This window comes from Odocoileus virginianus, chromosome 1 (assembly GCF_023699985.2).
Source record: "Odocoileus virginianus isolate 20LAN1187 ecotype Illinois chromosome 1, Ovbor_1.2, whole genome shotgun sequence".
In the NCBI taxonomy this organism is placed as follows: Eukaryota; Metazoa; Chordata; class Mammalia; order Artiodactyla; family Cervidae; genus Odocoileus; species Odocoileus virginianus.
Window position 1 is genome coordinate 67,939,246 of NC_069674.1, and position 27,457 is coordinate 67,966,702.

Consider the following 27,457-nt stretch of genomic DNA (forward strand, 5'->3'; position numbering starts at 1 on the left):
GTTGAAGCTGAAACTCCAATACTTTGGCCACCTGATGCAAAGAACTGACTCATTTGAAAAGACCCTGATGCTGGGAAAGATTGAAGGAGGGAGGAGAAGGGGATGACAGAGGATGAGATGGTTGGATGGCATCACCGACTCAATGGACATGATTTTGAGTCAACTCTGGCAGTTGGCGATGGACAGGGAGGCCTGGTGTGCTGCAGTCCATGGGGTTTCAAAGAGTCAGACACAACTGAGTGACTGAACTGAACTGAACTTTCTCCAGATATATGTCAGGAGTGGGATTGCTGGATCATATGATAGTTCCATTTCTAACCCCCTTCTTCCTTGATGGTGGATATTTCTTCCTATTCCAGAAACTGAATATGCCAACATTCTTACCTTTTTATTCTCCCTTGCAGCTAGAGCCTGGGCATATATACAACTCTAGCCAGTAGGGCCCACAGAAAGTCTTTTGGAGGTTTCTGGGAAAGGTTTTGCCATCTAATAAGAGAGAGGTGCACACGAAACAAAACACCATTTTCTCTTCCTCCTTCTGCATGTTTTTGTGTGAGGTCATGATACTTAGCGCTGTGGCAATCATCACGTGACTTGTGTGACACAAACACTTCTTTAATAACATTGAGGATAATGAGGAGGGGGAGAAAGAGCTAGGAATCTCTATATTTTTGAGTTACTGAACCCACTCTAAAAAAATCTACCCCAAGACTTCCTGTTGCAGATGAAATTAAACCCCTATTTCTTAAGCCACCTTTAAAGCAAATCCTGCAACTGAAAGTACCCTATCTGAGAAAGGTGAGGGGAGGTCTTTTTATTAAAACAGGATGGTACCATGCCAGCATCCTCTAGGTAAACCCTTGGAAAGTTGTTCCAAGTACTGAGATGAGAGGATGATGAAAGCCAGAATTCTTTTTAAAGGCATATTACAAGTTGTAATCATTAGTGGACCATAGCCTAACCCCATACTACCGTTTATGGAAGTACAAAGCCATCACATGAGCACAACTGCAGGACATGTGGCTGCAGAAAGGTAACAAACAGGCTGGAAGAGGCTACTATTCATCAGAGCAAAGAGTAGAGAGAATGACCCCCAAATCCAAGAGTGATCAGCGCATTGAAATGAGTCTCTTAGAAACCTTGGGAAGGGAGGAGCTGGGATAATTTGGAAGGGAAAGGGAAGACTGTAAATGTTAAACCATTTTGTTTGTTTCTTAAGTTGTTTCTTATCCCACAAGGTTAGTGTGACTTGGAAAAACAAAAGGAAATCTAGAACAATGACTTCTTACACAAGTGTCCATTGTATCATAGGTGTAGCTCAGCAGAACAGAACATTTAAAAGTCTTGGCAAGAGCCATAGGCTTTAATTAAATTGGATTACTTTAATTAAATAACATAGAGACATGCTGCTCAGTTTTCAGGGTAGCACCCCTGTTCATTCTTACTGAGTTTAGATGAATTTGAAGAGCAGATCAATTTCCTTTTATGCAACTGAGAGTATGAAATATCTGTGGGGAATTCAGTCCATGTACCCAATTCAGAATTTTAGGTTTTAGAGCAGATCACAATGAAAAATGGGGACAGACTCTTTGGGACTGATATTTGGCCCCAGGATTAACATCCTGGACAGTTCATTTAGCCCTTTAGTTCAAAGAGCCTCTTGACGAAAGTGAGAGTGAAAAAAACTGTCTTAAAATTCAACATTAAAAAAACTAAAATCATGGCATCCAGTCCGATCACTTCATGGCAAATAGATGGGGAAACAATGGAAACAGTGACAGACTTTATTTTCTTGGGCTCCAAAGTACTGCAGATGATGACTGCAGCCATGAGATTAAAAGACATTTGCTGCCTCAAAGAAAAGGTATGACAAACCTAGACAGCGTATTAAAAAGCAGAGACATTACTTTGTCAATAAAGGCCCATCTAGTCAAAGCTATGGTTTTTCCAGTAATCATGTATGGATGTGAGAGTTGGACCCTAAAGAAAGCTGAGCACCAAAGAATTGATGCTTTTGAACTGTGGTGTTGAAGAAAACTCTTGAGAGCCACTTGGATTGCAAGGAGATCAAATTAGTCAATCCTAAAGGAAATCAGTCTTGAATATTCATTGGAAGGACTGATGCTGAAGCTGAAACTCCAATACTTTGGCCACCTAATGCAAAAAACTAACTCATTGGAAAAGACTGTGATGCTGGAAAGATTGAAGGCAGGAGGAGAAGGGGACAACAGAGGATGAGATGGTTGGAGGGCATCTCTGAATCGATGAGCTTGAGTAAGCTCTGGGAGTTGGTGATGGACAGGGAAGCCTGATGTGCTGCATGCAGTCCATGGGGTCACAAAGAGCCAGACATGACTGAGCAACTGAACTGAACTAAACATCCTGGACAAAGATGGAGTCCAAAATGTTTCCTAGCCTCTGATTAATGGGTGCTGTAGGTGAATGGAAAATTCACCATTGGGAAAGAAAGAGGTAACTAGTCCAGGCTCAGATAAACTTTAAGGTAGATAACAGGTGGTTTCTTCCTGTTCCAAGGCAGATGGAACTGTGAGAGAATAGATTCAGACTTTCTTTGGAGAAAACACTCTCACTCTGGTGTCATGGGGAAAAACAAGAGGGATAATGGTTAAATGAAGAAAAGAAACTAAATCTGTTTTTATTGGTGTTACTAGCCAACATTTGTGAGATATAACCTTTGGGTCTTACAGTGTATCTGGCTGAGGTGTCAGTGCCACATAGACTAAACAAAGTAGAGATGGGAGGTGTAGATCTCTCTTTCTGGAAAAGGAAGTTGGTCTTTTTGGTTTAGTTTTAAAATGGAAGGTACTGAATTAGGTTTGTATGCTAAGAAGTCAGCAGAAAGGAGGCATTTGATAGTTTAGGAGAGAGAAAGGGTGATGACTAACAGGAATGGGACCTAAGGAGATGGGAGGCAGGGTGGTGAGGGGGAAGGGATTGGGTCCAGAGCACAGGTTAGGGAGATTAACCTGGGGTAGGAGAGGCACCTCTTTCCTTGAGCCTGGAGAAAAAAGGAAAGATGTGTGGAAGTTTATATCTGTCAGGATCAACCTAGTTATGCTCCAGTAACAGCCTCCAAAATCATCACGGGTTTACAAAGAGAAAATGACTTCTCACTCCCACTACACATCCAGAACCTGTTCGCTCTGATTTGGTTCTGTGTTCCTCACATTTCAGGATTTAGGCTTGTGGCTCAGTGCCTGTCTAGAATCCTGCAGTATTCATGGCAGAAAGAAAAGAGAGAATGGCAACCATATCTGAGTTCTTAAAGCTTCTGCAGGGAAGTTGTGCACATCAACTCAGTCTACATTTCATGGCTAAAAACTCCTTTGGTCGTGACTGAGTTTAATAGAATGAGAACAAAGAAGAGGGACTTTAAATAAGGGTGAACAATGCAATAACAAGGGGCTTTGAACATGGGCAAGTGATATAATCTACCACCCCATCCATCCTGCTTTTGTTGGTAATAGAAATAGCTCCATTCAGTCAGTAACTATTTACTAAATCCCTGCTATGTGCCTGGCACTACACATGGCTCTGAGAATAGACCTCTAAAATAAAACCGACCTCTTCTCTTAAAAGCTATTATAGTATAGGAAGTTCCTACTGATGGCTTGGTTTTTCTTACATAGGCAACTCTATCATCTGCTAAGAGGGAGAGAGTTGTTTGGGGTTAAGGAGTTTGAGGAGAGAGGTAAACATTTCCAAAAATGCTGAGCGAAATGGGAAAGAATGCTGAATGGGGGGAATAAAAGGATTGTCAGGCAGCATCACATTGTCCTGTCCTGTTCATAGATTCATCGTGGTGTGATGTTTCCTACCAGTGCTCAGCAGCCTGAATACTCTAAGGGCAAAAACAGTAAGGTTCTGGGGGCCAGCTAGGAAATAAGGGAACTGGAGATGATATTGACAGTAGAAGGAATGATCCAGATAAGGAGGAAAGTGAAGTCCTTTTGGGCAAATGCTGGGCAACAAATCTCTAGGAGGAGGATGAGTGAGTGAACTAGAAAGGCAAGATATACTGACCAGAGGAAACAAGGCTACAACTTAAGGTTTCACAGGTGGAGCAGTTCTTGGTACAGAAAAATTCCAGGGTGTGGACATTGGGTTGGGGCCAATTGATTTTTTTTTTTTTAACATTTTAGTGTGATGGCTAAATGGGCCTCTTTTTTTTTTTTTAATTGGAGTATAGTTGCTTTGCAATGTTGTGTTAGTTTCTGCTGTTCAGCAAAGTGACTCAGCAATGGGGCTGGTTGATCTTTATCCAGGCCTTCATTGTTCCCCAGAAATTGTTCCTGCACTTAAGAGTCATATCCATATGCAATTTTATCTTGATGTAACAATCCAATGCTTAATATACTGGGGATAATGAATTAACTACCTATATCATTTTATTTCCCCAACTCCAGAACCCAGTCATTTCATAGCTGCTTTGGAAAAGAACGAAGGAAAATGTGACATTTCCTTTTGAAGTCTTCATACTTCTTCGTACATAACTATGTATACATGCTGTGCTTAGTCACTCAGTTGTGTCCGATTCTTTGTAACCCCATGGACTGTAGCCTGCCAGGCTCATCTGTCCATGGGGATTGTCCAGGCAAGAATACTGGAGTGAGTTACCATGCACTCCTCCAGGGGATCTTCCTGACCCAGGGATCAAACTCAAGTCTCCAGCATTGCAGGCCAATTCCTAACCAATTGAGCCACCAGGGAAGCCTAGTGTGTTTATATATTCTTATTTAACTTAATCATATTGGAACTGATTCCTTTTCCTGCTTCCTACTGAGTAGCAAAAAAACTTTTTTTTACATCAAGTTTCTATAAATGTTCAGCAAATTCAACAACTATCCTTTCTTTTTTTAAAAAAAGTTTTTATTGGAGTATAGCTGATTTACAATGTTATGTTAGCTTCATGGGTACAGCCAAGGGAATCAGTTATACATATACATATACATATATTCACTCTTTTTTAGATTCTTTCCCCATATAGGTCATTACAGAGTATTGACTAGAGTTCCCTGTCTTACACAGTAGGCCTTTATTAGTTATCTATTTTATCTATAGTAGTATGACTATGTCTATTCCAAACTCCCAATTTATCCCTCCCTCCTCCTTTTCCCCCAGTTACCATAAGTTTATTTTCTAAGTCTGTGACTCTATTGCTGTTTTGTAAATAGATTTCTGTGTACAAAGTTTTTTAAGAAACCACATAAACGTGATATCATATGTTATTTGTGTTTGTCTGACTTCCTTCACTCAATATGATAATATCTAGGTCCTTCCATGTTGCTGCAAGTGGCATTATTTCCTTCTTTTTTATGACTGAGTAATATTTGATTGTATGTATGTACCACATCTTCTTTATCCATTCCTCTGTCCATGGACATTTAGGTTGCTTCTATGTCTTGGCTATTATAAATAGTGCTGCAATGAATATTGAGATACATGTATCCTTTCAAATTATGTATTTCTCCAGGTATATGCCCGAGATTGAGATTGCTAGATCATATGACAGTTCTTTATGTCATTTTTTAAGGAATATCCATACTGTTCTCCTTAGTGGTTGTACCAACTTACATTCCCACCAACACTGTAGGAGAGTTCCCTTTTCTTTACCCTCTCCAGCATTTATTATTCATAGATATTTTTGATGATGGCCATTCTAACTGGTAATAAGGTGGTACTTTATTGTAATTTTGATTTGCATTTCTCTAATAATTAGTGGTGCTGAGCTTTTTGGCTTTTTTTTTTTTTTTTTTTTTTTGAGCTTTCATGGGCTTTTTGGCCATCTGTATGTCTTCTTTGTATGTCTACTTAGGTCTTCTGCCCATTTTTTGATTGGGTTGTTTGTTTTTTTTTATTGAGCTGCATAAGATGTATAGTTTGGAGATGAATCCTCTTTGTCACTTCATTTGTAAATATTTTCTCCCATTCTGTGGGTTGTCTTTTTATTTTATGGTTTCCTTTGCTGTAAAAAACTTTTCAAGTTTAATTAGGTTCCATTTGTTCATTTTTGGTTTTATTTTTATTGTTCTAGGAGGTGGATCAAAAATGATATTGCTGCGATTTACATCAGACAGTATTCTATTTTTTCCTCTAGGAGTTTGATAGTGTCCAGTATTACATTTAGGTCTTTAATCCATTTTGTGTTTATTTTTATCCATGGTGTTAGAGAATGTTCTACCTTCATTCTTCTTCATGTAGCTATCCATTTCTCCCAGCACCACTTATTGAAGAGACTGGTTTTTTTTGCATTCTATATTCTCACTTCCTTTGTCATAGATTAGTTGACCATAGGTGCATGGGTTTATCTCTGGATTTTCTCTCCAGTTACATTGGTCTATGTTTCTGTTTTTGTGCCAGTACCATAATGTTTTGATTACTATAGCTTTGTAATATAGTTTGAAATTGGGATACCTGATTCCTCCCACTCTGTTTTTCTTTTCAAGATTGCTTTGGCTATTTGGGTCTTTTGTGTTTCCATAAAAATTCTGAAATTTTTTTGTCCTAACAACTATCCTTTCTCTAAGGAGAGCAAAATGGTGCTTATCTCCCAATCCTGTAAAGTAAAATGGGAACATGGAAATAGAAACATAAGAAAACAAAATGGGAAAAAGAGAGAGGAAATATTTTAAATGACTTCAAGAAAAGCTGTCTTTAGTTTTCTTGAGGTACAACTTATATACAATAAAATTCATCACTTTTATGATGAATTCAATTCTGACATATGTAAACCATTATATAATTATTACCACACGTCATTTCCTTCACCCCAAAAAGTTTCCTTATGCCCCTTTGCAGTTGACTTCCCTTAGCCTCAGGCTCTGACAAGAACTGATCTGCTTTCTTTCACACTAGTTTTGCCTTTCCTTGAGTTTTATATAAATGAAGTCATATAGCATGTAGCCTTTCAAATTTAACTTCAAGAAAATCTTATATATGAAAACAGCTGATACGTTAAGAAAGGCAAGAAAAATAACAAATTTCACCAGTCCAAGTGCCTATTGACTTTAGCTTCATCCTAAGTAATAATTTCCAAGAAACAAATTGAGTTATACTAGTACTATTACTATGTACTAGTTATATTTTGCTAAAACTCATTAAAAAAAATACACAATAATTGACATAAAAATGCATATCTGACTACCACTAATATGCACCTGATATTACCACCAGTGATAAACCTTTCTTAGGAAAGTGCTGCATGGAAAGATCTCAACAGTCTAATTTTAACAGTCTTATTCTCTCAGTCACTGATTTTGGCCATTGAGTCTGAAAGTGATCATCAGCAAAATTTATAAGTAGTTACGATATCCAAATTCACACACATAGTATTATAACATGTACACATTTTCCTTACTTTGTCCAAATAGTTGGTTACAAGAGTGTAGTACAGTCAGATCACAAGCATACAATAGAAAGTATACCAGAACACTTTGTAATGGAAGGTCTATGAACAATCCATGTATGTGTGTTAATTCTTCTTATACGTGACTTACACTTACTCTTAACATTTCTATTCTTGTAGACTAAGACTCAGCAGCTTTGTGTGTGTCTTTATGTGATTGTAGCAGATCCAACAAACAGTCATTAAAGAGTGCTTCAGGAGTTGACAGCACTGATAATCAGATTCATGAAAACCCATGTGTTTCTGTAGATAATGCATTTTCCTTATGAAATTAGAACTCTGAGGTGTCCCCAAAGGGCCACAGAAGTTTGAATAAGAAAAGGTCTAAGTTTAATTTAAAATTTCATCTTTAACATTTTTAACAACTGTTGTGGCTTGTAAGGCTGGAGAAAGTTATGAAGCGTGACAGATAACCATTGTCAGGAGTTCCAGGTGGGTGCATCCCACACCTACTTCTCCACTGTTTTACTTAGGTGAACTCAGGTCTGATTAGAATACCTGAGGCAACTTTGAAATACACAAGTGTGCCAAAGCTGAATGGAGGGGTGTGTGGAAATAGGAGAGGTGCAGGAACACCCACCTTGATCAAATGCATGAGTTGCAGGCCTTTTATAACATTCAGAAGGAAATAAACAAGGAGCTGGATGCCCAATTTAACCTGCTTCGACTAGCTATTTGGTAGGAATAGTAGATTAATCCTGGGTTTTGAACAAAGTCAGGGGCCCATTTGAGTCTTTGTTTTTATCATTATTTGTCATGTTGTGGAGACCTATGAGAAACAGTTTTTCAGATCTCCTATGCTACTTGTTTTGATTTAGGTCTTACCTGAATGGTCTAGTGGTTTTCCCCACTTTCTTCAATTTAAGTCTGAATTTGGCAATAAGGAGTTCATGATCTGAGCCACAGTCAGCTCCCGGTCTTGTTTTTGCTGACTGTGTAGAGCTTCTCCATCTTTGGCTGCAAAGGACATAATCAATCCGATTTCAGTGTTGACCATCTAGAGATGAAAGAGATGGGAATACCAGACCACCTGACCTGCCTCTTGAGAAACCTGTATGCAGGTCAGGAAGCAACAGTTAGAACTGGACATGGAACAACAGACTAGTTCCAAATAGGAAAAGGAGTACGTCAAGGCTGTATACTGTCACCCTGCTTATTTAACTTATATGCACAGTACATCACGAGAAACACTGGGCTGGAGGAAGCACAGGCTGGAATCAAGATTGCCAGGAGAAATATCAATAACCTCAGATATGCAGATGACACCACCCTTATAGCAGAAAGTGAGGAAGAACTAAAGAACCTCTTGATGAAAGTGAAAGAGAAAAGTGAAAATGTTGGCTTAAAGCTCAACATTCAGAAAAGTAAAATCATGGCATCCAGTCCCATCACTTCATGGGAAATAGATGGGGAAACAGTAGAAACAGTGGCTGACTTTATTTTTCTTGGCTCCAAGATTGCTGCAGAAGGTGATTGCAGCCATGAAATTAAAAGACGTTTACTCCTTGGAAGGAAAGTTATAACCAACCTAGATAGCATATTAAAGAGCAGAGACATTACTTTGCCAACAAAGGACTGTCTAGTCAAGGTTATGGATTTTCCATTAGTCATGTATGGATGTGAGAGTTGGGCTATAAGAAAGCTGAACGCCAAAGAATTGATGCTTTTGAACTGAAGTATTGGAGAAGATTCTTGAGAGTCCCTTGGACTGCAAGGAGATCCAACCAGTCCATCCTAAAGGAGATCAGTCATGGGTGTTCACTGGAGGGACTGATGTTGAAGCTGAAACTCCAATACTTTGGCCACCTGATGTGGAGAGCTGACTCATTGGAAAAGACCCTGATGCTGGGAAAGATTGAGGGCAGGAGGAGAAGGGGACAACAGAGGAAGAGATGGTTGGATGGCATCACTGACACAATGGACATGGGTTTGGGCGGACTCTAGGAGTTGGTGATGGACAGGGAGGCCTGGTAAGCTGTGGTTCATGGGGTCACAAAGAGTCGGACACAACTGAGTGACTGAACTGACTGACTGATGCTACTTGATAAATATACTAAATGCTAGCTATTAAATTGTCTTTCAAAGAAGGCCACTTGAAAATGAAATCTCTACTTTGTATTTTGTGGTAACTTCATAGTTCTAAATCCTAATTAACTAAAAATTGGTCCTGCTTAACCATGTAGTTACATATGTGTTGTTGTTTAGTCACTAAGTTGTGTCCAACTCTTTGTGACCCCAGGGACTGTAGGCAACCAGGTTCCTCTGTCCATGGAATTTCCCAGGCAAGAATACTGGAGTGGGTTGCCGTTTCCTTCTCCAGGGGATCTGTCCAACCCAGGGACTGAACCCACATTTCCTGCATTAGCAGTCTGATACTGCTGATGCCTAATTCTACCTTAGACAAATGGAGATTTTTCTATTGGTAACATGACTTCATTCTCCTCTTATCCTGTGGAGACTGCTCTGTGTTCAAGTTGCTGCTGTGAGTGCAGGCCTTATGACTGTTTCTGCATTTAACAAGCAATGTTAATAGCATATTTACTTGCACTGATATTAAGCCTTTCACCTTAAAACTGTAAATTCAATTCAAAGACGGAAGCTTAAATTTTATGCTACCATAAACAAAGCCCACTTTGTAATCAGAATTCTATTCCCCCCCCACACACACATACATAGAACAATGGTCAGTTATACATACATGGATTCCAGGAAGCTAAGCAAAAAGCATTTGTCATTTAAATAAAATAGGTTATAGAAATTTTAAATGAATGAAGGAAAAAAGGTCCAAATTAAGAGCAAAACAGATCATTTCTCTTCTCTGAATTTTACTCTTTTATGTATTAATAACAATCTCCCCAAATAAAATTTTTAGTATTTTAATATTTAGTTTTTAAAGTAATTTTCCCTAGTAAACATGAGTTAGGTCAACCAAAAAAAGCTTTGTTTGTTTTAAACCTTGTTGTTGAAATAATTCTAAATGCATTAGTATTATTCATTACCTTGGTGAGTGCCTAGGGATATCTCACCAGTCTGTAATCTTTGCCTTTACTGAATCTCCCTATAGATGGAGGCGATTGTCAGCAATCTGTACTAACTCCGAGACATAGTCTGGACTGAAGTTGCTTTTAATTGAAGAGGCCTCAGTGTTCGGACGATGAATCTCTCTCAATTCACACCCCCATCCTCCATAAAATGAGACTTCCACTAACTTGAATGACAATTGCAAAGTTCATGTACCAGTTTTCATTAAGTTGGTTTTCCCCTGGTAACCTGTGTCTTGTAAAATCTAAATCTTAAAAAACAAAACAAAACAAAAAAAAACCTATTAATCATGGGGACAAAGGAAATCAGTTTTACGCAAAAATGCAACCACGTATGAGAACTACGCAAACGGATGGTCCACGTTTGGTTGAAGTCATCCGACGTCGTTTCATTTGCTTTTGTATTTTCAGGTTGCCAACCCGTTTCCCAAAATTGAGCGATTACAGCGATGACACAAGTCTCGCACCCTGTCAAAGATTGTGGCCCGTTGCCGATTACTCCTCGGCAAACTAGACTCACTGGGTCTTGTCCTCTGATTTATCTGTCAGAACTAAATTCAACACCCGAATTTGGGCGCAGGCTATCTTCTCGGGAAAAGTCAAAACACCCTCAAAGGATCAAAGAGCTCAGTCACAGAGGTGGAGGAAAGTGGAGTCGGTTCGTCAGGTTAAGCAGACACCTCAGCCCTTATTCCTCAGCAAGCTCTTCAGATTTTAAAGAGGGTTAGGAGGACCAGGAGAGACACGAGGGATGAAGGCAAAAGGCTCGATCCCGAATCTGAGCCAGAGACAAAGGTGAGGAACTGCGCGAGGGGGACGGGGAGACGGACAGAGGGAGGCTCCTCAGCCCCCAGCCAGTGGCGTGACTTCAGGAGGACTCAGAAAACGGGCCAGGACTGGGTAAGGATAGGAAGGTGCCAGCGGGGCGGGCGAACCGGCTAATCGCAGGAGTGGCGAGGCTGGGAACGCCCCCCACCCCGGCCCCGCCCCCGCCCCGCTGCGTAGGGCCGGGAAATGAAAGCCAAGCGGGCGCATGGGTCACGGGCCGCGGCGGCCCCTCAGCCTCCGGCTTCCCGGTGTGGGCGTCTCCGAGAAAAGCGCGTGCCTCACGTCCTCCCCCGCCCCCGCCCCCTGCGATCTGCGCACGCGCGCCCTCACCCCGCCCCTCGCGTCCCCAGCGGAGCGATGGGACTGGGGCGGGCAGCCGGGGTGAGGAGGCCGCCGGGAGTCCCTAGATTGCCAGCGCGCTCCGCCTCCGCCGCCGCTCCACCGCCGCCGCTTCCCTCGCCGCGTCACGGCTCCCGGGACCTCCCTCCTCTGGCCCCGCCTACTCGCTCCCTTTCCCCCTCCTTTTACCCTCCCCCTCCGACCGATCGGTGACTTAAGCAACGGAGCGCGGTGAAGCCCATTTTTCTCCTTCCTCGCAGCCGCGCCGGGTACTCCGCGGCGCGCGGCCCCCACACTACCACCCGAGATGAATGCTGCGGCAGAAACCGAGTTCAATATCCTCTTGGCCACCGACTCATACAAGGTAGAGGCTCGGGGAGGAAGAGGGTGCGTCGGGGACTAGCGCGAGGCTGCGGGGCGGGGGCGGCCGGGCTGGGGTCGTGGCGCTGGGGAAGCCCCGAGGGAAGGCGCGGCGGCGGCGGCGGCGGCGGCGGCGGCGGGCGGGATGGGGCAGGTGAGGCTGGCGCCGCAGTTGGGGAGGAGGCTGATGGAGCAGGGATGGAGGGATGGACGGCAGGAGGCGGGGCCCGGGGGGGTGCGTGGTGGGGCGGTGCGGCTAGGGGTTGAGGCGGGCCCGAACCGGTTTCCCCGCACTCGCCGCCGGGGCTCGGGGCAGCTCAGCGGGCCGACGGCCGGGGCGTCACTGGGTGAGCTCACGCCTTCCCCAGGAGTGCGGCCTTTTGGCTCTGGGCCCGGCAGGGCCGGCCTTGGTTAGGGCTTGCCTGAGGAGAGCAGGTCAGTTAGGTAACGGCCCCTGGGATTCCGCCGTGGAAAGAGGGAGTCAGGTTTGAAAAGTGGGGTTTCCCCCGCGGAGCTGAGTCAAGCAAGCTCACCCCTTAGTCGGCAGATGTGTCCCTCCTCGAGGAAGGGGTGAGCGAGGTCTAGTAGGGCTGCCGGGGCAGCCAGCCACGTTCCTCTGCCGGTGGCCCGGGCGCGGAGGACCCTTATCTATCTGTTCCGGGGAGCCCTGCACGACTTCCCCGTCCCATTCCATTGGGCTCGGTTTCAAACTCCTTTGCCTCTGGTGATCACTCACACTCCTCATCCCCTGTGGCAAAGGCCGATCTGCCTTTATTCCACTAGAACCACTTTGTGATTTCTGTGAAAAGGAAAGTGAAACACAAGAAGTTTAAAAAACTGTAGTTAACCTAGAGAACTTGTTGAGAGGACACAGCGTTCTGTTACTATGGCTATTGGACGCTTGCATGTATAGGTGTCCCAATCATTTTATTTGAAACTCGCATACATAAATAAAGGGAAGAGTGATTAAAGGGAAATTTGAGAAATATCCCCTCCCTCAGTTTCCACATTATATGAAGTAAACTGGATTTACTTTGCTAACAAGCTTTGTTATCCAGGACACCTTAAAAATGACATGTCACTCTGAAAACACCACTTTCACAAAATAAGTTTCAGTTTTTACTTGAGCAGCATGGTAGTTTGGAGTATAGCGATTAAAGCATAATGTTGTCAGATTTTTTGTTGTTGTTGCTTTTAGTTTTTTTCTCTTAAACATTCCAGCAAAGTATTTTGGAGAATCTCATTTTACTTAGGTTCTCTGCTGAAATTTTTTTCCTAGCTGGTTTAAGATTCTACTTTTGATAATTAAGGTGGGTTATTATTTAAAGTAGAACCAAGTTCCGTTAAGGAGTGGTCTTTTAAATGGAACTTAAAAATGGAAATCTACACAGTTGCAAGGAGATCATAGTGCTATCAGGGATGGTTGGCCTGTGCTACTCTTGTGGTTACTTAGTTCATGGTAGTTTGAGTGTTTTTAATAGTGGTTTTAGAAGGGTGTCATTCACAGTTTTCTAAAACTTTATCCCCTTAACTAAATCTTTAAAATAATTTTCAAGTTTTTTAATGTATTAATAACAAGAAGGGTTAAGTTTTAACTTTTAAAAACAAAACAGTGTGCAAGCTTCTTTAGTTTGTGGCTCCTCTATTATATATAAGAAATGTAAAATTGCTTTAACATCAGTTTCCTGGGATGAAAGGTAAGAGTGGTTACCCTAAAGTTTTCTAATCTGCTAGCTAGGCATACTTAACAGCACTATTAGAATTTGTACCTATTTAATAAAGTTTATTCCTGTTCATTTCAAGTCAGACTGGTTGATGTATTTATCCCCTTCCTAATATAAAACCTTTTAAGAAGATTATTATCTTAGTAACTAACATATTTCATTTCCCACTCTCCCTCCCAAGAAAACCTTCAAGGGGATTCAATCAGGTTAATGTTTTATTATACTAGTGGTTTGCAGCAGTCAGTAAAATAAATTGTGTATTTTACACTTGGCAATTTAGTTTTTAAATTTCATTTTCCTTACATTTTTGGTGGTACTTATAGCCTGTTTATCATTTTTGTTTTTTTTATTTTCTTGGATGAAGAAGAGACAGCAGTGGTAATCTTGAGTCTAGAAACAGTGAAATTACACTTTTATTTGGAAATTACCTGAGAAGATTATATACACATCATTATCAGTACTTACATACTGTTGGCCAGTTAAAGTAGGGAGCTAGCAGCTTTGGTTGTATTGGTGGAATAGAACAGAAGAAACCAAATTGTTGATTTGGTTTTTTTTTTTGGTGTGGTGGGGTTGTGCGGGGACTGAAGTAAGGATAATTGACTGTCTGGGCACCCTAGAAAGGTATTTTGCAAGTAGATAGAATAATGTTCAAGCACATGACAACATATAGAAATTTTGTTTTTGCTTGTATCCTTTCCAGACAGTTCAGGACAATTTGGACTAAAGGGGCATTTAAAATATATATTCATTTCTGTAATCTCTTACTTCATTATACATAATGATGAACTAAGGAAATAGATGAATGTGGCTGTTTCTTCTGTTTTCATCCTGGGTTCTTGTTACAAATGAAAAGGACACTTAATCCTAAGTGCTAACCACTTATATTTTCAAAATGGTTTAAAGCAAAATTATCTACTGGGTTATATTTACATTGTGCTAATAAGCCAGCTAAGGAAAGGTGCATTGGGGCTGGCCTTAGCCATTGCCATGCTTAAAAAAGTATTTGGAACATTTTTTTGTAAAGGAAACAAGTCATTTTTTTCCTCACTTATTTCTGGGATAGCCATTGATCAGTTTCCAACTAAATGAATCAATAAAGATTCATTTCTACTCCATTCTTCTTCCCCTTCTATATAGATAATGTCTGTAACAAACTACAGCAGAGAGTAGTTTTAACATTTCTGAACATTCTACCTGTTAGCAGGTTGAAATGGAAGAAGTTGTCAATTCAGACTTAGTTGGAAAAAATTAAAATGCAGCACAAGAAAGAAATCTCTAAGCAATTTACAGTTTAAGCCACGTCAGACACATAAGTTATGAAATGTGCTGTCCAGTGTGGGTTGCTTCTCAAAAGGTCGTTTTAAACTGGTTATTCTTGAACTCGGCACATTTTCATCCATTAATTTAATAAATATTAGAGACCCATTAGGTATTATAATGGGTCCAGTCACTTCATGGCAAATAGATGGGGCAGCAATGGAACAGTGACAGACTTTATTTTGGGGGGCTCCAAAATCACTGTGGATGGTGACTGCAGCCATGAAATTAAAAGACACTTGCTTCTTGGAAGAAAAGTTATGACCAACCTAGACAGCATATTAAAAAGCAGAGACATTATTTTGCCAACAAATGTCCGTCTAGTCAAAGCTATAGTTTTTCCAGTAGTCATGTGTATGGATGTGAGAGTTGGACTATAATGAAAGCTGAGCGCCAAAGAATTGATGCTTTAGAACTGTGGTATTGGAGAAGACTCTTGAGAGCCCCTTGGACTGCAAGGAGATCCAACCAGTCCATCCTAAAAGAGATCAGTCATGGGTGTTCATTGGAAGGACTGATGCTGAAGCTGAAACTCCAATACTTTTGGCCATGTAATGCGAAGAACTGACTCAGTTGAAAAGACCCTGATCCTGGCAAAGATTGAAGGCAGGAGGAGAAGGGGACGACAGAGGATCACATAGTTGGATGGCATCACAGACTCAATGGACGTGAGTTTGTGTAAGCTCCCAGAGTTAGTGATGAACAGGGGGGCCTGGCGTGCTTCAGTCCATGGAGTCGCAAAGAGTCGATAGGACTGAGCAACTGAACTGAACTGAGGTATTATAAAAGACAAAAGATGTCCATTACAACCTAAGATGGGTGAAAGTTGATTTTAGAAAAGTTTCAAAAGGCTGTATGAACTAATAAAAATAAATGGGAAAAAAAAAAAAAGGCTGTATGATTTATGTATGGTGATTAAGCACCCAAGGTAGCTTTTTGAAAAACAGCTTTGCTTCCTCATTAGTGGCAGAATAACAAATCTTACTTGGGCATTTTGGGGTTAAAGATTTGGGGCCAGATGACAGTCATTCTTATGGGTAAGTTAGTCCTGCCTCAGACTTGAGCTACCCAGTGTCTTCCTCTGAGTTGTTCCCTGTTTTTCAAAGTTGCTTCTCCTTCACCAATTCTGGACACTTAAATATGGTTAAAACAGCTCCAGCAGCAGCCTCAGCCCTGTGAGAAGTGTGGTCCTGCTGCAGTTTGTATGTCAGAGAGCACCTGTGCATTCTTAGGATAGAGTTTTTCCAGTAAGTTTTATATTATGAATTACAGGAAAAACCCAAGCAACAGAAATAAAATCCTATATGTAAATCATGAATATACTTCATAGAAAGACTGGATAAGGCCAGTAATAATTGTAGAGTATCTTGCAAAACAAAAATACTAGAAACTGATAGACTTTTTGTCAGTTTATGAAATCTCTCTTAAAGGTGTGCCAAGAAAAGGTGCAAGTTGCTAGCAATTCTACCAGATTCAAGGGAAGAGGCACCATAATGATAATGGCCAGTTTTACAATTTCTCCCCTTCACTAAAGTAATATAATCCCCAAATCCTTAAATTGTATTTTGATGTTAGTAGAGCTTCCAAAGCCAAATAGTAATGAATCATTTTCTGGAGAAACAGAAGGACAGGGCTTGAGAAATCCTGAATAATATTGAAAAGAAGAAAAAATTCGTTATGATTTTTGCTGTTTCTGGCTCATGACCTTTGAAAAGGTAGAGAGTCTTAGCCAATAATAAATGCCTCTTATGAGTGCCCTTAGATATTACACAGGTAACATAGCTTAGTTTGTGACTTTGAGTCTGTTACTCCATATGCTCTTATATACACCTGGTGGTGTTGAAATGTTGGCTTGTGATTATTTCTTAGTGATTATAACTGAAAGTAGGTTAGTAGTAGTTACCTTTGGTCATGTGATACCAATGTGGGAGGAAAGCTCTTGGAATAGATTATGTCAACCTTATAGGAAATCTAGAGAAGCTCAGGAGAAAAGTATACTTTGCTGTCACAGAAAAACTCTATGCAACTGAAATATTTCTCATATTTCTCTTGAACTGTTATACATGGTTAGTTGACACTGGGAGTGCAGTTTTTAGCAGCTTATTTTTTCATGTAGTAAAATCAACCATATAACTGAAATTCAGATTTATTAGAAGAGCTACATTTTCCCCTGTGTCTCTGTTCTTCATCACATATATTTATGTGCTGGTGGGATTCTGTTAGTTGCAGGAAGGCTATGTCAGTTTAGGAAACATTTTTAGGGGTAGTCTTTGTGGAGGATATTAAGAGAAATTTGTTATTTTCTCATCTTAGAAATAATTTTAAATTTATTGTACAGCCATGTTTTCAAGTGGTGGAAGTTCAAAGCAGTGCTGAAAAACAGTATGATTTAAGAGCTCTCTTTTGGCGGGTCACTTAATTTTGAATTTACGAAGCTTTTTGTTTGTGTGTACTTACCATACTTAAAACTAAGCTCTTGATTTCCCTACCCAGTCATTCCATGCCTTTTCTCGTCTCAGCAAATGGCACCATCATTCACTCAGTTGCTCAAGTGAAAAATCTAGGAGACATCATTAAATTCTCCCCCTCTTTATTCCCAAATCTAATCTATCAGCCTGCTTCTTCAAAAATATTGTCATCTCTCACCTAATCTGAGTTTTGGCAATACCCTGTTAACTGATGCTCCTGCATCCACTCAGTAACCCTGTAATCTACTCTCCACCTCTGCCAGGCTGATCCTTGTTAAATGTGAATCAGATCATAATCACTCTAGCCTAAAGCATACTAGTGGCTTCCCCACTTGAGGTAGCCTGTGAGTCTTACGTGATTTTGTCCCTGCATCTCTCTCTGACTTCATGTACTTCCTCCTCCTCATTCTCTAAGCACCAACCACAGTGGTCTTCATTTCTTTTCTGACTCTGAAGTCAAAATATTTCCTATTTCCTTGTCATTTTGATCTTGTTCACATGTCACTATCTCAGGAGAAGCCTTCCTGGGCTCCTGTTTAGTCTCCCATGCCTCTTCTAGGCCATCATTTTAATTTTTCATAGCATCTCTCTAGCTCTGAAATTACTTTATGACCTCTCAGCCCTCACTAGCCCAGTGAGACTAGGGACTGTGTCAGTCTATTTTACTTCCCCATGCTTAGCACCTGAACCAGTGCCTAATTACACAGCAGGTAGAGTATATATTTGTGAATGAATGAACTGTTTATTAAATAAAAATTTATTGATAGGAGTTTCTGCTGTATCATCTCATTTTCTGATAAAAGTTCCAAGAGGCTCAGGATGACAAGTTTAGCAGAAAGTAAAATGAAGAGGACAGTAAACTTAGCACAACTAAAATTAGCTATTTTAGAAGCTATATTTACTAAGAAGCTCTGTTAAAAAAAATTTTCCCATTTAAACAATGTATATGCCAGTATATAAACAGATCTGAATATACTATTATATTTTATTCTTCTTCAAATATATTGGGTGTTAGTAAGTGGTTGATAGTAAATTGTTTCATAGTTAATTGCCAGAGAGTTTGCTGACTCTTTAGCTGAATTCTGAAACAGTTCTCTTAAGTTTCTCCAAAGATTTTAGAAGTCATACTTCATTTCTAACTAAGCCTAGACAACTTTGTATTTTTTTTTTTTTTTAATTTTTATTAGTTGGAGGCTAATTACTTTACATCATTACAGTAGTTTTTGTTATACATTGATATGAATTAGCCATGGATTTACATGTATTCCCCATCCCAGTCCCCCCTCCCATCTCCCTCTCCACCCGATCCCTCTGGGTCTTCCCAGTGCACCAGGCCCGAGCACTTGTCTCATGTACCCAACCTGAGCTGGTTATCCGTTTCACCCTAGATAATACACATGTTTCAATGCTGTTCTCCTGAAACATCCCACCCTTGCCTTCTCCCAGAGTCCACAAGTCTGTTCCATACATCTGAGTCTCTTTTTCTGTTTTGCATATAGGGTTATCGTTACCATCTTTCTAAAGTCCATATATATGTGTTAGTATACTGTAATGGTCTTTATCTTTCTGGCTTACTTCGCTCTGTATAATGGGCTCCAGTTTCATCCATCTCATTAGAAGTGATTCAAATGAATTCTTTTTAATGGCTGAGTAATATTCCATGGTGTATATGTACCACAGCTTCCTCATCCATTCGTCTGCTGATGGGCATCTGGGTTGCTTCCATGTCCTGGCTATTATAAACAGTGCTGCGATGAACATTGGGGTGCATGTGGCTCTTTCAGATCTGGTTTCCTTGGTGTGTATGCCCAGAAGTGGGATTGCTGGGTCATATGGCAGTTCTATTTCCAGCTTTTTAAGAACTTTGTATTTTTAATGTTTGTTTTCAGAGAGACATTCTGAATACTTCTGCAAAGGTTTTAAGTACCATAATTAAAGAAAACAACTGAAGTAAAGCTTTAAAATTATATAAACATATTTCATTATTGTCCATAACAGAAACTGTATTTGTAGGATGGAAAATCTTTAGTACACTTTTAGACCAAGGTAGAATTAAATAGCTTAGGTACATTTCCATTTAGCTTTTGACTGCTTGGTCTACTCAGAATAAGAAAGTAATTCATTTGCCTTCTAATACTTTTAAATCTGATACAGAAAAAGTAAACTTTTAAAGGTGCACCATTAAGTATGTGAACTGTGAAGAAAGTCCTACTAACTATTGAGTCACAACTGTGAATCTTTGTTCAAATTTTACTTCATCAGAGCTGACTTTTCTCCCACCTCACTGCTTATTCCCACTAAGGAAATTGGAGTTATTTAGATTGTAAACTGGACATTTTCATTTTTATATACATCTTGTGTACATTTTCAAGTTGGTGATATCTTTTTCTAACCAGTTTCTTAAGTAGTAATCATTTATTACTGTGATTATCCTGCCTATATATACATATGCATGTTTTTGCACTTTAATGAATCAGCTAATAGACTTAATTGCTCTGGATTCTGTATTAGCTTGGAGAAGGAAATGGCAATCCACTCTAGTATTCTTGCCTAGAGAATCCCTTGGTCAGAGGAGCCTGGGGGGCTGCTGTCCATAGGGTTGCACAGAGTCAGACACAACTGAAGCGACCTAGCATGCATGCATGCATTGGAGAAGGAAATGGCAGCCCACTCCAGTGTTCTTGCCTGGAGAACCCCAGGGACAGAGGAGCCTGGGGGGCTGCCATCTATGGGGTCGCACAGAGTTGGACACGACTGAAGCGACTTAGCAGCAGCAGCAGCAGCTGTATTAGCCACTTCACTGAACTACTTTTTAAATCTTAAATTTACACTGGCATCAGCCCCCGAGTTCTAACTTTAGAAAATGGACATGTACTTCTAGGTTTTCTTGTTTTTGTTTTGGCCTCGCCATGCAGCATGCGGGCTTTCCTCCTGGCTCAAACGGTGAGGAATCTGCCTGCAGTGCAGGAGACCCAGGTTCAGTCCCCAGCTTGGGAAGATCCCTGGAGAAGGAAATGGCACCACACTCCAGTATTCTTGCCTGGAGAATTCCGTGGATTGCAGTCAGACATGACTGAGTGACTAAAACACGCAGCACGAGTTCCCCGATCAGGGGTCAAGCCCAGGCCTCCTGTGGTGGAAGCACGGAGTCGTAACCACTGCACCGCTGGGGAGGGCCCTATGCTAGGTTTTGATGAAGCCTCCATATACCTTGTAATATATAGATAATTGTCTGTGTGTGTTCAGTCCAACTCTTTGAGACCCCATGAGCCTGCCAGGCTCCTCTATCCATGGAATTTTCTAGGTAGGAATACTGGAGTGGGTTGCCATTTCCATCTCCAGGGGATCTTCCTGATCCGGGGATCTAACCTGCATCTCTTGCAGCTCCTGCATTGGCAAGGGGTTTCTTTATACCACTGCATCACCTGGGAAGCATAGATGAGCAAAACAAAGTTCCAACTCTTACCTGACTTAGGCAACAGACCACATATTAACAATAAAGATTCACCTCCAAGATTACCTGTAAGCAGCATCAGGGGGTTATTAGACAGAGTTGTGAGTTGCTTCAATTAGAAAGGAAACATATTTTAAACATTTGTGACTTTTTTTCCTCTGTGTATTCATTTTAGAGTTTTTGTGTTAAGCCACAAAGATTCTTTAGGTTAAAGCCAAGTTTTACTTGGATTGAGACTGTGGAGCCCAACAGGGAAAACATTAGTTTTTCTGAAACTTGAGATCAGAAGTAAACAGGGAAAATGGTTTGTGTCCACAGCAGTCGTCCATGAAACTCATCTGCAAAGATTTATTACACCATTACCCTGACTCACCACCCTATCCGTAAGCTTTAAGGCATTATTATTCCTATTTTTTCAAATGGGAAAATAGACACTATTCTTCCAGTGGTTTTTTATTGGTAAAATATTGTAACCATATTAAAATGTAATAAATTCAGATTATAATAAACACAGAAAACAAAAACAAATTTTCAACAGTGGCTCTTACCCAAATTCATGGAAAAGAAATTTGTAATAATACCTCTTCATATCATTAAATTCACAAGGATTTAATGTTGCAATTGTATAGACATTTATTTCGCAATTCAGAGTGGTTTAAGAAAAGATTACAGAATAGGGTATTTTTTCCCACTGCTGCTGCTGTTGCTTTCATCCAGGTTTCACAGTGTCACTGTGAAGACTAGAAGAGATCATTTCCAGTACCTTGTTATACAGATGGAGAGCCTTAAGAAGTCATTGACTATTGACTTGTTGAGCCTTCCACACTTAAATAGTAACAGTACCAAATTCTGCTTTCAGTTCATTCTTTTATGTTGTATGTCCCCCCAGGCAGCTGCTTCCCTTTCCCAAGAGTAAACGAGATACCTTTTTTTTTTCTCCCCAAGTGTCCAGTTCTATAGAGGCTGTGTACTTCCTTAAATCAAGTCTGTTTATAAAAATTTATACTCGCCTGTGATTTTTAATTTAAGATACTGAAGTATTAAAAGTATCTTAATAATAATGGGGCTTCCCTGGTGGCTCAGTGCTAAAGGACCCACCTGCCAATGCAGGCGATATGGATTCAGTCCCTGGATGGAGAAGATCCCCTGGAGAAGAAAATGGCAACCCACTCCAGTATTCTTGCCTGGGAAATCCCATGGACAGAGGAGCCTGGCAGGCTACAGTCCATGGGGTTGCAAAAGAGCCGGACATGACTTAGCAACTAAACAACAACAATAAGCACTATACTTACTTTTTATCTTTTATCTCCAGAAAAGAAGCTCATCAATAGCAAATCAGTATATTTTAACTAGTTTTTTACATAGTTTCAAGTTCTTTTTGTTGTAATTTACATTCTGTTCTTCTGGTATTTTCTAATTGAAGTATTTCTCTTTCCTATAGGTTACTCACTATAAACAGTACCCACCCAACACAAGCAAAGTATATTCCTACTTTGAATGCCGTGAAAAGAAGACAGAAAACTCGAAAATAAGGAAGGTGAAATATGAGGAAACAGTATTTTATGGATTGCAGTACATTCTTCATAAGTATTTGAAAGGTATTGCTTTTCCTAATATGTTTAAAATACATATTTTAACCTTTTATATACCTCTTTTTTTTCATATACCTCTTCATAGTTGTTCTCTTATACTGTCATATTTTATTATTTGAACTACTTTTTGAAGAGTCTAATTTTGATATTAATTACATTAGCGGTTCTTTTGAAATTTTTAGAAATCTGTTAATTTGAAAGCATTAAATTTTAGTTTGTATGTACTTGATATTCTAAATATGAGAGAGATTTTCTGAAACTAATAAGTTTGGGAATAAATTCAGAGAAGTGAATAATTTTCTGAGAGTAATCTGGTTTGTTGGTAGACTTTAGTCACTAATTCAAAATAAAGGATTTGTTACTGACCTGGAAACTCATTTTGAGTTGTGATAGCAGTTATAATTAGAATATCTTTATGCTAGTGAGTTTTATCTTAAAGGCCTATTTTTCAAAACTACTTGTAACTGTAGACTTAGTCTCAAATTCATTTTAAAGAAGCAGAATCCCCAAAATAATTTCTGTACTTTATTACTTAGAAGTCCATTTGGAGGGTGGGGAAATAGTTCCCAAGGTTTCTATACATTTTGGAAAACTTCATTTTTACCTTTTCAAATAAAAGTAATCTCGGAATTGAATACAGATTAAGTTGAATTTTATGCAGATAATTTTTTCTGTAACATTGGCAGTTTTAAGATCAGATAGTTAAGATATGTTATGCTATTGAAAATATACTTGGATATCAAAAGTACTTCATTGCAACACAATTACCCAAGATATTTTAAATAAGTTTACTAGTGATCTTATTTAGAGAGTTACCAAAGACTAATGTTACACTTCAATTTCCTTCAGCTTAAAAGCTTTATAAAGTGTCATTTATTATTAATTACAGCTAAAATGTATGGTTTGTTATAGGCCAGGATTCAAAGAACTTTTATTCAGATGTCATAACTCATTCAGTTCTCACAACCATGCTATAAGTAGGTATTATCCTCATTTTATAGATAAAGTTAGCTAAAGGTGTATTGGGGGGGGCAACAACTTAGGAACTGTGAAAATTATTGGATTGTCAGCCTCCAAAGATATACTTTATGAATAAAGTAAACAGGTTCACCTGGAAACCACATATCAAAGGCTTACTCTCAAATCTGAAGACTGTATAAATTAACACAGGTTTTTAAAAAATCTCCGTAGAAGTGAATTTGTTACTGTGATTTAAAATATATATACATACACACATATAATAATCTCTTCTACTGCAAATTTGTTTTTCACATAATAAATGAACTTTTATGCTTCTGCTTATGAGTGATTGGAAGTGCAGATTCCTTTTCTGACTCTGCTCTTGACTCTAGGTAAATCATTTAACCTCTCAGTTCTTGTCTTTTAATCCATAGAATGTGTGAAATAGCTAGAGACATTAATCCTATGACAACTCAGCAATTCACAGCATGCCTTCAGAAATGTAAATAGGAGATATTTATTTTTTTAGGTAAAGTAGTGACCAAAGAGAAGATCCAAGAAGCCAAAGAGGTATACAGAGAGCATTTCCAAGATGATGTCTTTAACGAAAAGGGATGGAACTACATTCTTGAGGTAAAAAATAAGTATTTTTGATCTGTGTGTTTTGGTTTTTTAGTTCAAAATTTTTTGCCGTGGAATTTGAATAGAAGATTAGGCTATACAGTTGATCTTTGAAAACCAGGTTTGAGTTGCAGAGGTCCACTTCTGTGTGGAGTTTCTTTCAGTAGTAAATACCACAGTACTGCACAGCCTGCAGTTGGTGAATCTGCAGTTGCAGAACCACAGATACAGAGGAACTGCCGTTACGGATGCTGACTGTAAGTAATACCTGGAGTTTTTACTTTTGGCAGGGGGTGCCTCTAACCCCCACATTGTTCAAGGATCAGCTGTAATTACAGCTCTTGTCTATCTGGGAACCTATAACTAATATCTATTTAGATATTCTTGTGAGAAGTTAAAGGTCTGTTTGTTTTTCCTGATGATTAGTATCAAGAATCTATAGCATGTCTAAGCAATTTGATACAATATGTATTACAGTTTAAAATAACTAGCAAATCAGAAAGGTGATTTAATCCTTTATCTGAAAATACATTATGATTAAGAAAGAGCATGGGGCAACTTGAAAATTTAAGCCCATTTTCTGGACTATAGAATACCTAAGAAAATAGATGGTGTGAATCTATTACTACACAATTCTAGGACATTTCCTTTACTGAATAGTTAGAATGGTTTGCTACAGATCTGTGAAATGAATTTTCATTCTTTATTATACTGTAATATTCCTGTCTAACAATTTGGATTCCTTGCTTAAACTTTTGGGCATCCAAAGACATGGGAATTGAGTTATTAGTTGAATTGTCCCCTAGCCGTTTTCTTTATTACATAGATAGGTGGGGAATGGGATCTACTGACATCTTTCCATGTTAATTATATCTCTCAAATGAATGTCTTTTTCATTGTAAACTACCAAACACAAAGTGATAAATGCTTTAACTTTCATGCCTATATTGTAATACTGAATTTTACTAATTTTGGCTCCTTGAAGAAGTTGGGTAAGCACTCTGCTAGTTTTCCATATCTTAAGTAAAGTCAGTAAAATCTGTTGGCTAACTGCCACATTTAACTCATTTGATTTGTTTTGAGGATAACAGTTATGGTTAAGTTAGATGCTGTGCTTAGTAATATAATTCTGAGTCGTCAAGGTGGTAAATCTTTCATTTTATATTCAGAGAATCTTAGGGATTCATAGATGCTCTACAAATAATCTTGTGTAACCTGATTTTATAAGCATAGAGTCTGAGACCTCTAGAATCATGAATTTTTTTTTTTTTATCTAGTTATCTTGTCCCAAATCACATAAACTGTTAGGATTTCTGAAACAATCTACCTTACTAGCCAAAAGTTAACCACAGCTTTTAACTTTAAAAAAGGGGAGGCTTAATTAAGTATCTAGTAACATGTCGTGTAGCCACTATCAGTTCAGTTCAGTCGCTCAGTCGTGTCCGACTCTTTGCGACCTATATCCTCAGCCTAATCTGGGAGAGACTTTTTGCACTTGGATGTTGATTGCGAGAGTTCTAGAAACTATACTTAACAGTTAGCCTGTCTACTACCAAAATAGTGTCAGGTCTACTACCAGTATAGAGAAAACCTACTGGCAGAGAGTTCTTTTCTTTTTTAGTTTGTTCATTTAATTTTGCTCTCTAACAGCAGCTCATTATTTTATCTTCCAGTCATTAGCCTTTCTTTTATGGAAAAGAAGACTACTTAGAAGAAATATAGTGCTCTTAGAATATGTTGGAATAAACTCTTTGAAGGGGAAAGAAGAGGAAAACAACTTTATTTTGAAATTATCTTCAACTGATAAATTTTCTTAGCAAAAGTACTTTGTAGCATAAAATTCTAAAAATTAGTAATACTAAACTGTTAATCATAATAGTTAATTTTATTTCAGGAGGATGAGCATATTCTGACCATTTTACTAGCAATATAGTAAGATCTACAGTTGTAATTTCTCTGACAGTAAGTTTAGCTTCTGTAAAATATAAAGAACCTATTTAAACAGGTAATGGTGTACCATCTGTTGAGTGAATAATTTCACTATTGTCTTTTACCAGAAATATGATGGGCATCTTCCAATAGAAGTAAAAGCTGTTCCTGAGGGCTCTGTCATTCCTAGAGGAAATGTTCTCTTCACAGTGGAAAACACAGATCCAGAATGTTACTGGCTTACAAACTGGATTGAGGTGAATTGTTTTTTTGTTTTGCTTTTCATTCTTAACATTAATTGTAGACGTAAAAACCATTCAACTGGGATTCTAGTTTAAAAATTGCTACTAATAAAATTATGTAACCTCCTACCACCTCCTAAAGCTTTTCAGGCCTCAGTTTCCTCACCTGTAAAATGACAGTTGGACTAAATGATCTTTAAATTACCTTCCAGTAAAATCTAATCTTAAATTGTAAAGAATCGTTACAGTTAAAGTTCGGCTGGCTTCCATCTCATTTGTTGCAATCCTAAATATACACCACCATAGAGAAAGATTCCAAAAACAGCACAGGTACATCTTTAGTAACTTAAAAGACATTTTAGTAATCGTTTTTTTATTCCTCTCTAATCAGTTAGGGCCTAGGCTCCACCACCTGGTATTTCTCATCTAAATACATTCAAGGTTCACTATAGAAATTTCACCCTATTATCTGAGGTGTGTTTACTTGGTGCTTTGTATGCTCTATCTCACTAGTTTATTCGTTAAACTAATTTGTTGTTATAAAATAATACATTTGGGATTCATTTATAAAGACTAGAAACAGTTTAGAAAAACTTTTAATAGCCTAACAGGCTCTGAAACAATGAACAATTAACTAAAATAAAGATTTAAAATAGTTTACTGCTATGTGTTAAAACTGAATTGTGAACTCAGAGTAAAAGGAAACATATTAATAATTCTCATACTCCTTTACTGATAGATACTTTATTTTGAGGGGATGGAATTATAAAAAAGAAGAGTTATTAAAGAACCACATCATCTAATGTATCTTTTACCTTCAGTGCCAAAAGATCCCAAACAGATAAATCTTACTTTGAAAATCATCATTTGTGAATCACCTTTTTTCACTTGTTTTCGTTTTAGTTTTCTAGTTGAGGATTTAGTCAATAAGCACTCTTCCCCCGTGTTGAATGGGAGCCTCATAAAGCAGGTGTTTGTGGGCACAGAACTAGCTCCAAGTCTACCTTGCTTTTCAAGTATGTTTTCCTTTAGAAAATGAAAAATACTAGCCTTGAAAAAAATGTTAAGTACCTGTTATAATTATCATTATTTAGATGTATTTCACTAAAAAAAAAAAAGTTGATGTTTTTATAAATTGTGGACATCTTAGTAG

General features: G+C 39.0%; 1 protein-coding gene across 1 annotated transcript in view; it reads left to right on the top strand.

Moving 5' to 3' along the window:
- The first annotated feature begins 11,718 nt into the window (after positions 1-11,718).
- Positions 11,719-27,457, top strand: part of NAMPT (nicotinamide phosphoribosyltransferase) — a 38,804-nt gene continuing 23,065 nt past the window's right edge. Inside the window, exons 1-4 of the mRNA XM_020893508.2 lie at positions 11,719-11,998; positions 22,402-22,558; positions 24,042-24,145; positions 26,191-26,319. Coding sequence (XP_020749167.1) covers positions 11,942-11,998; positions 22,402-22,558; positions 24,042-24,145; positions 26,191-26,319 — 447 coding nt within the window. The 5' untranslated portion in view covers positions 11,719-11,941. The remainder of the gene's footprint in view (positions 11,999-22,401; positions 22,559-24,041; positions 24,146-26,190; positions 26,320-27,457) is intronic.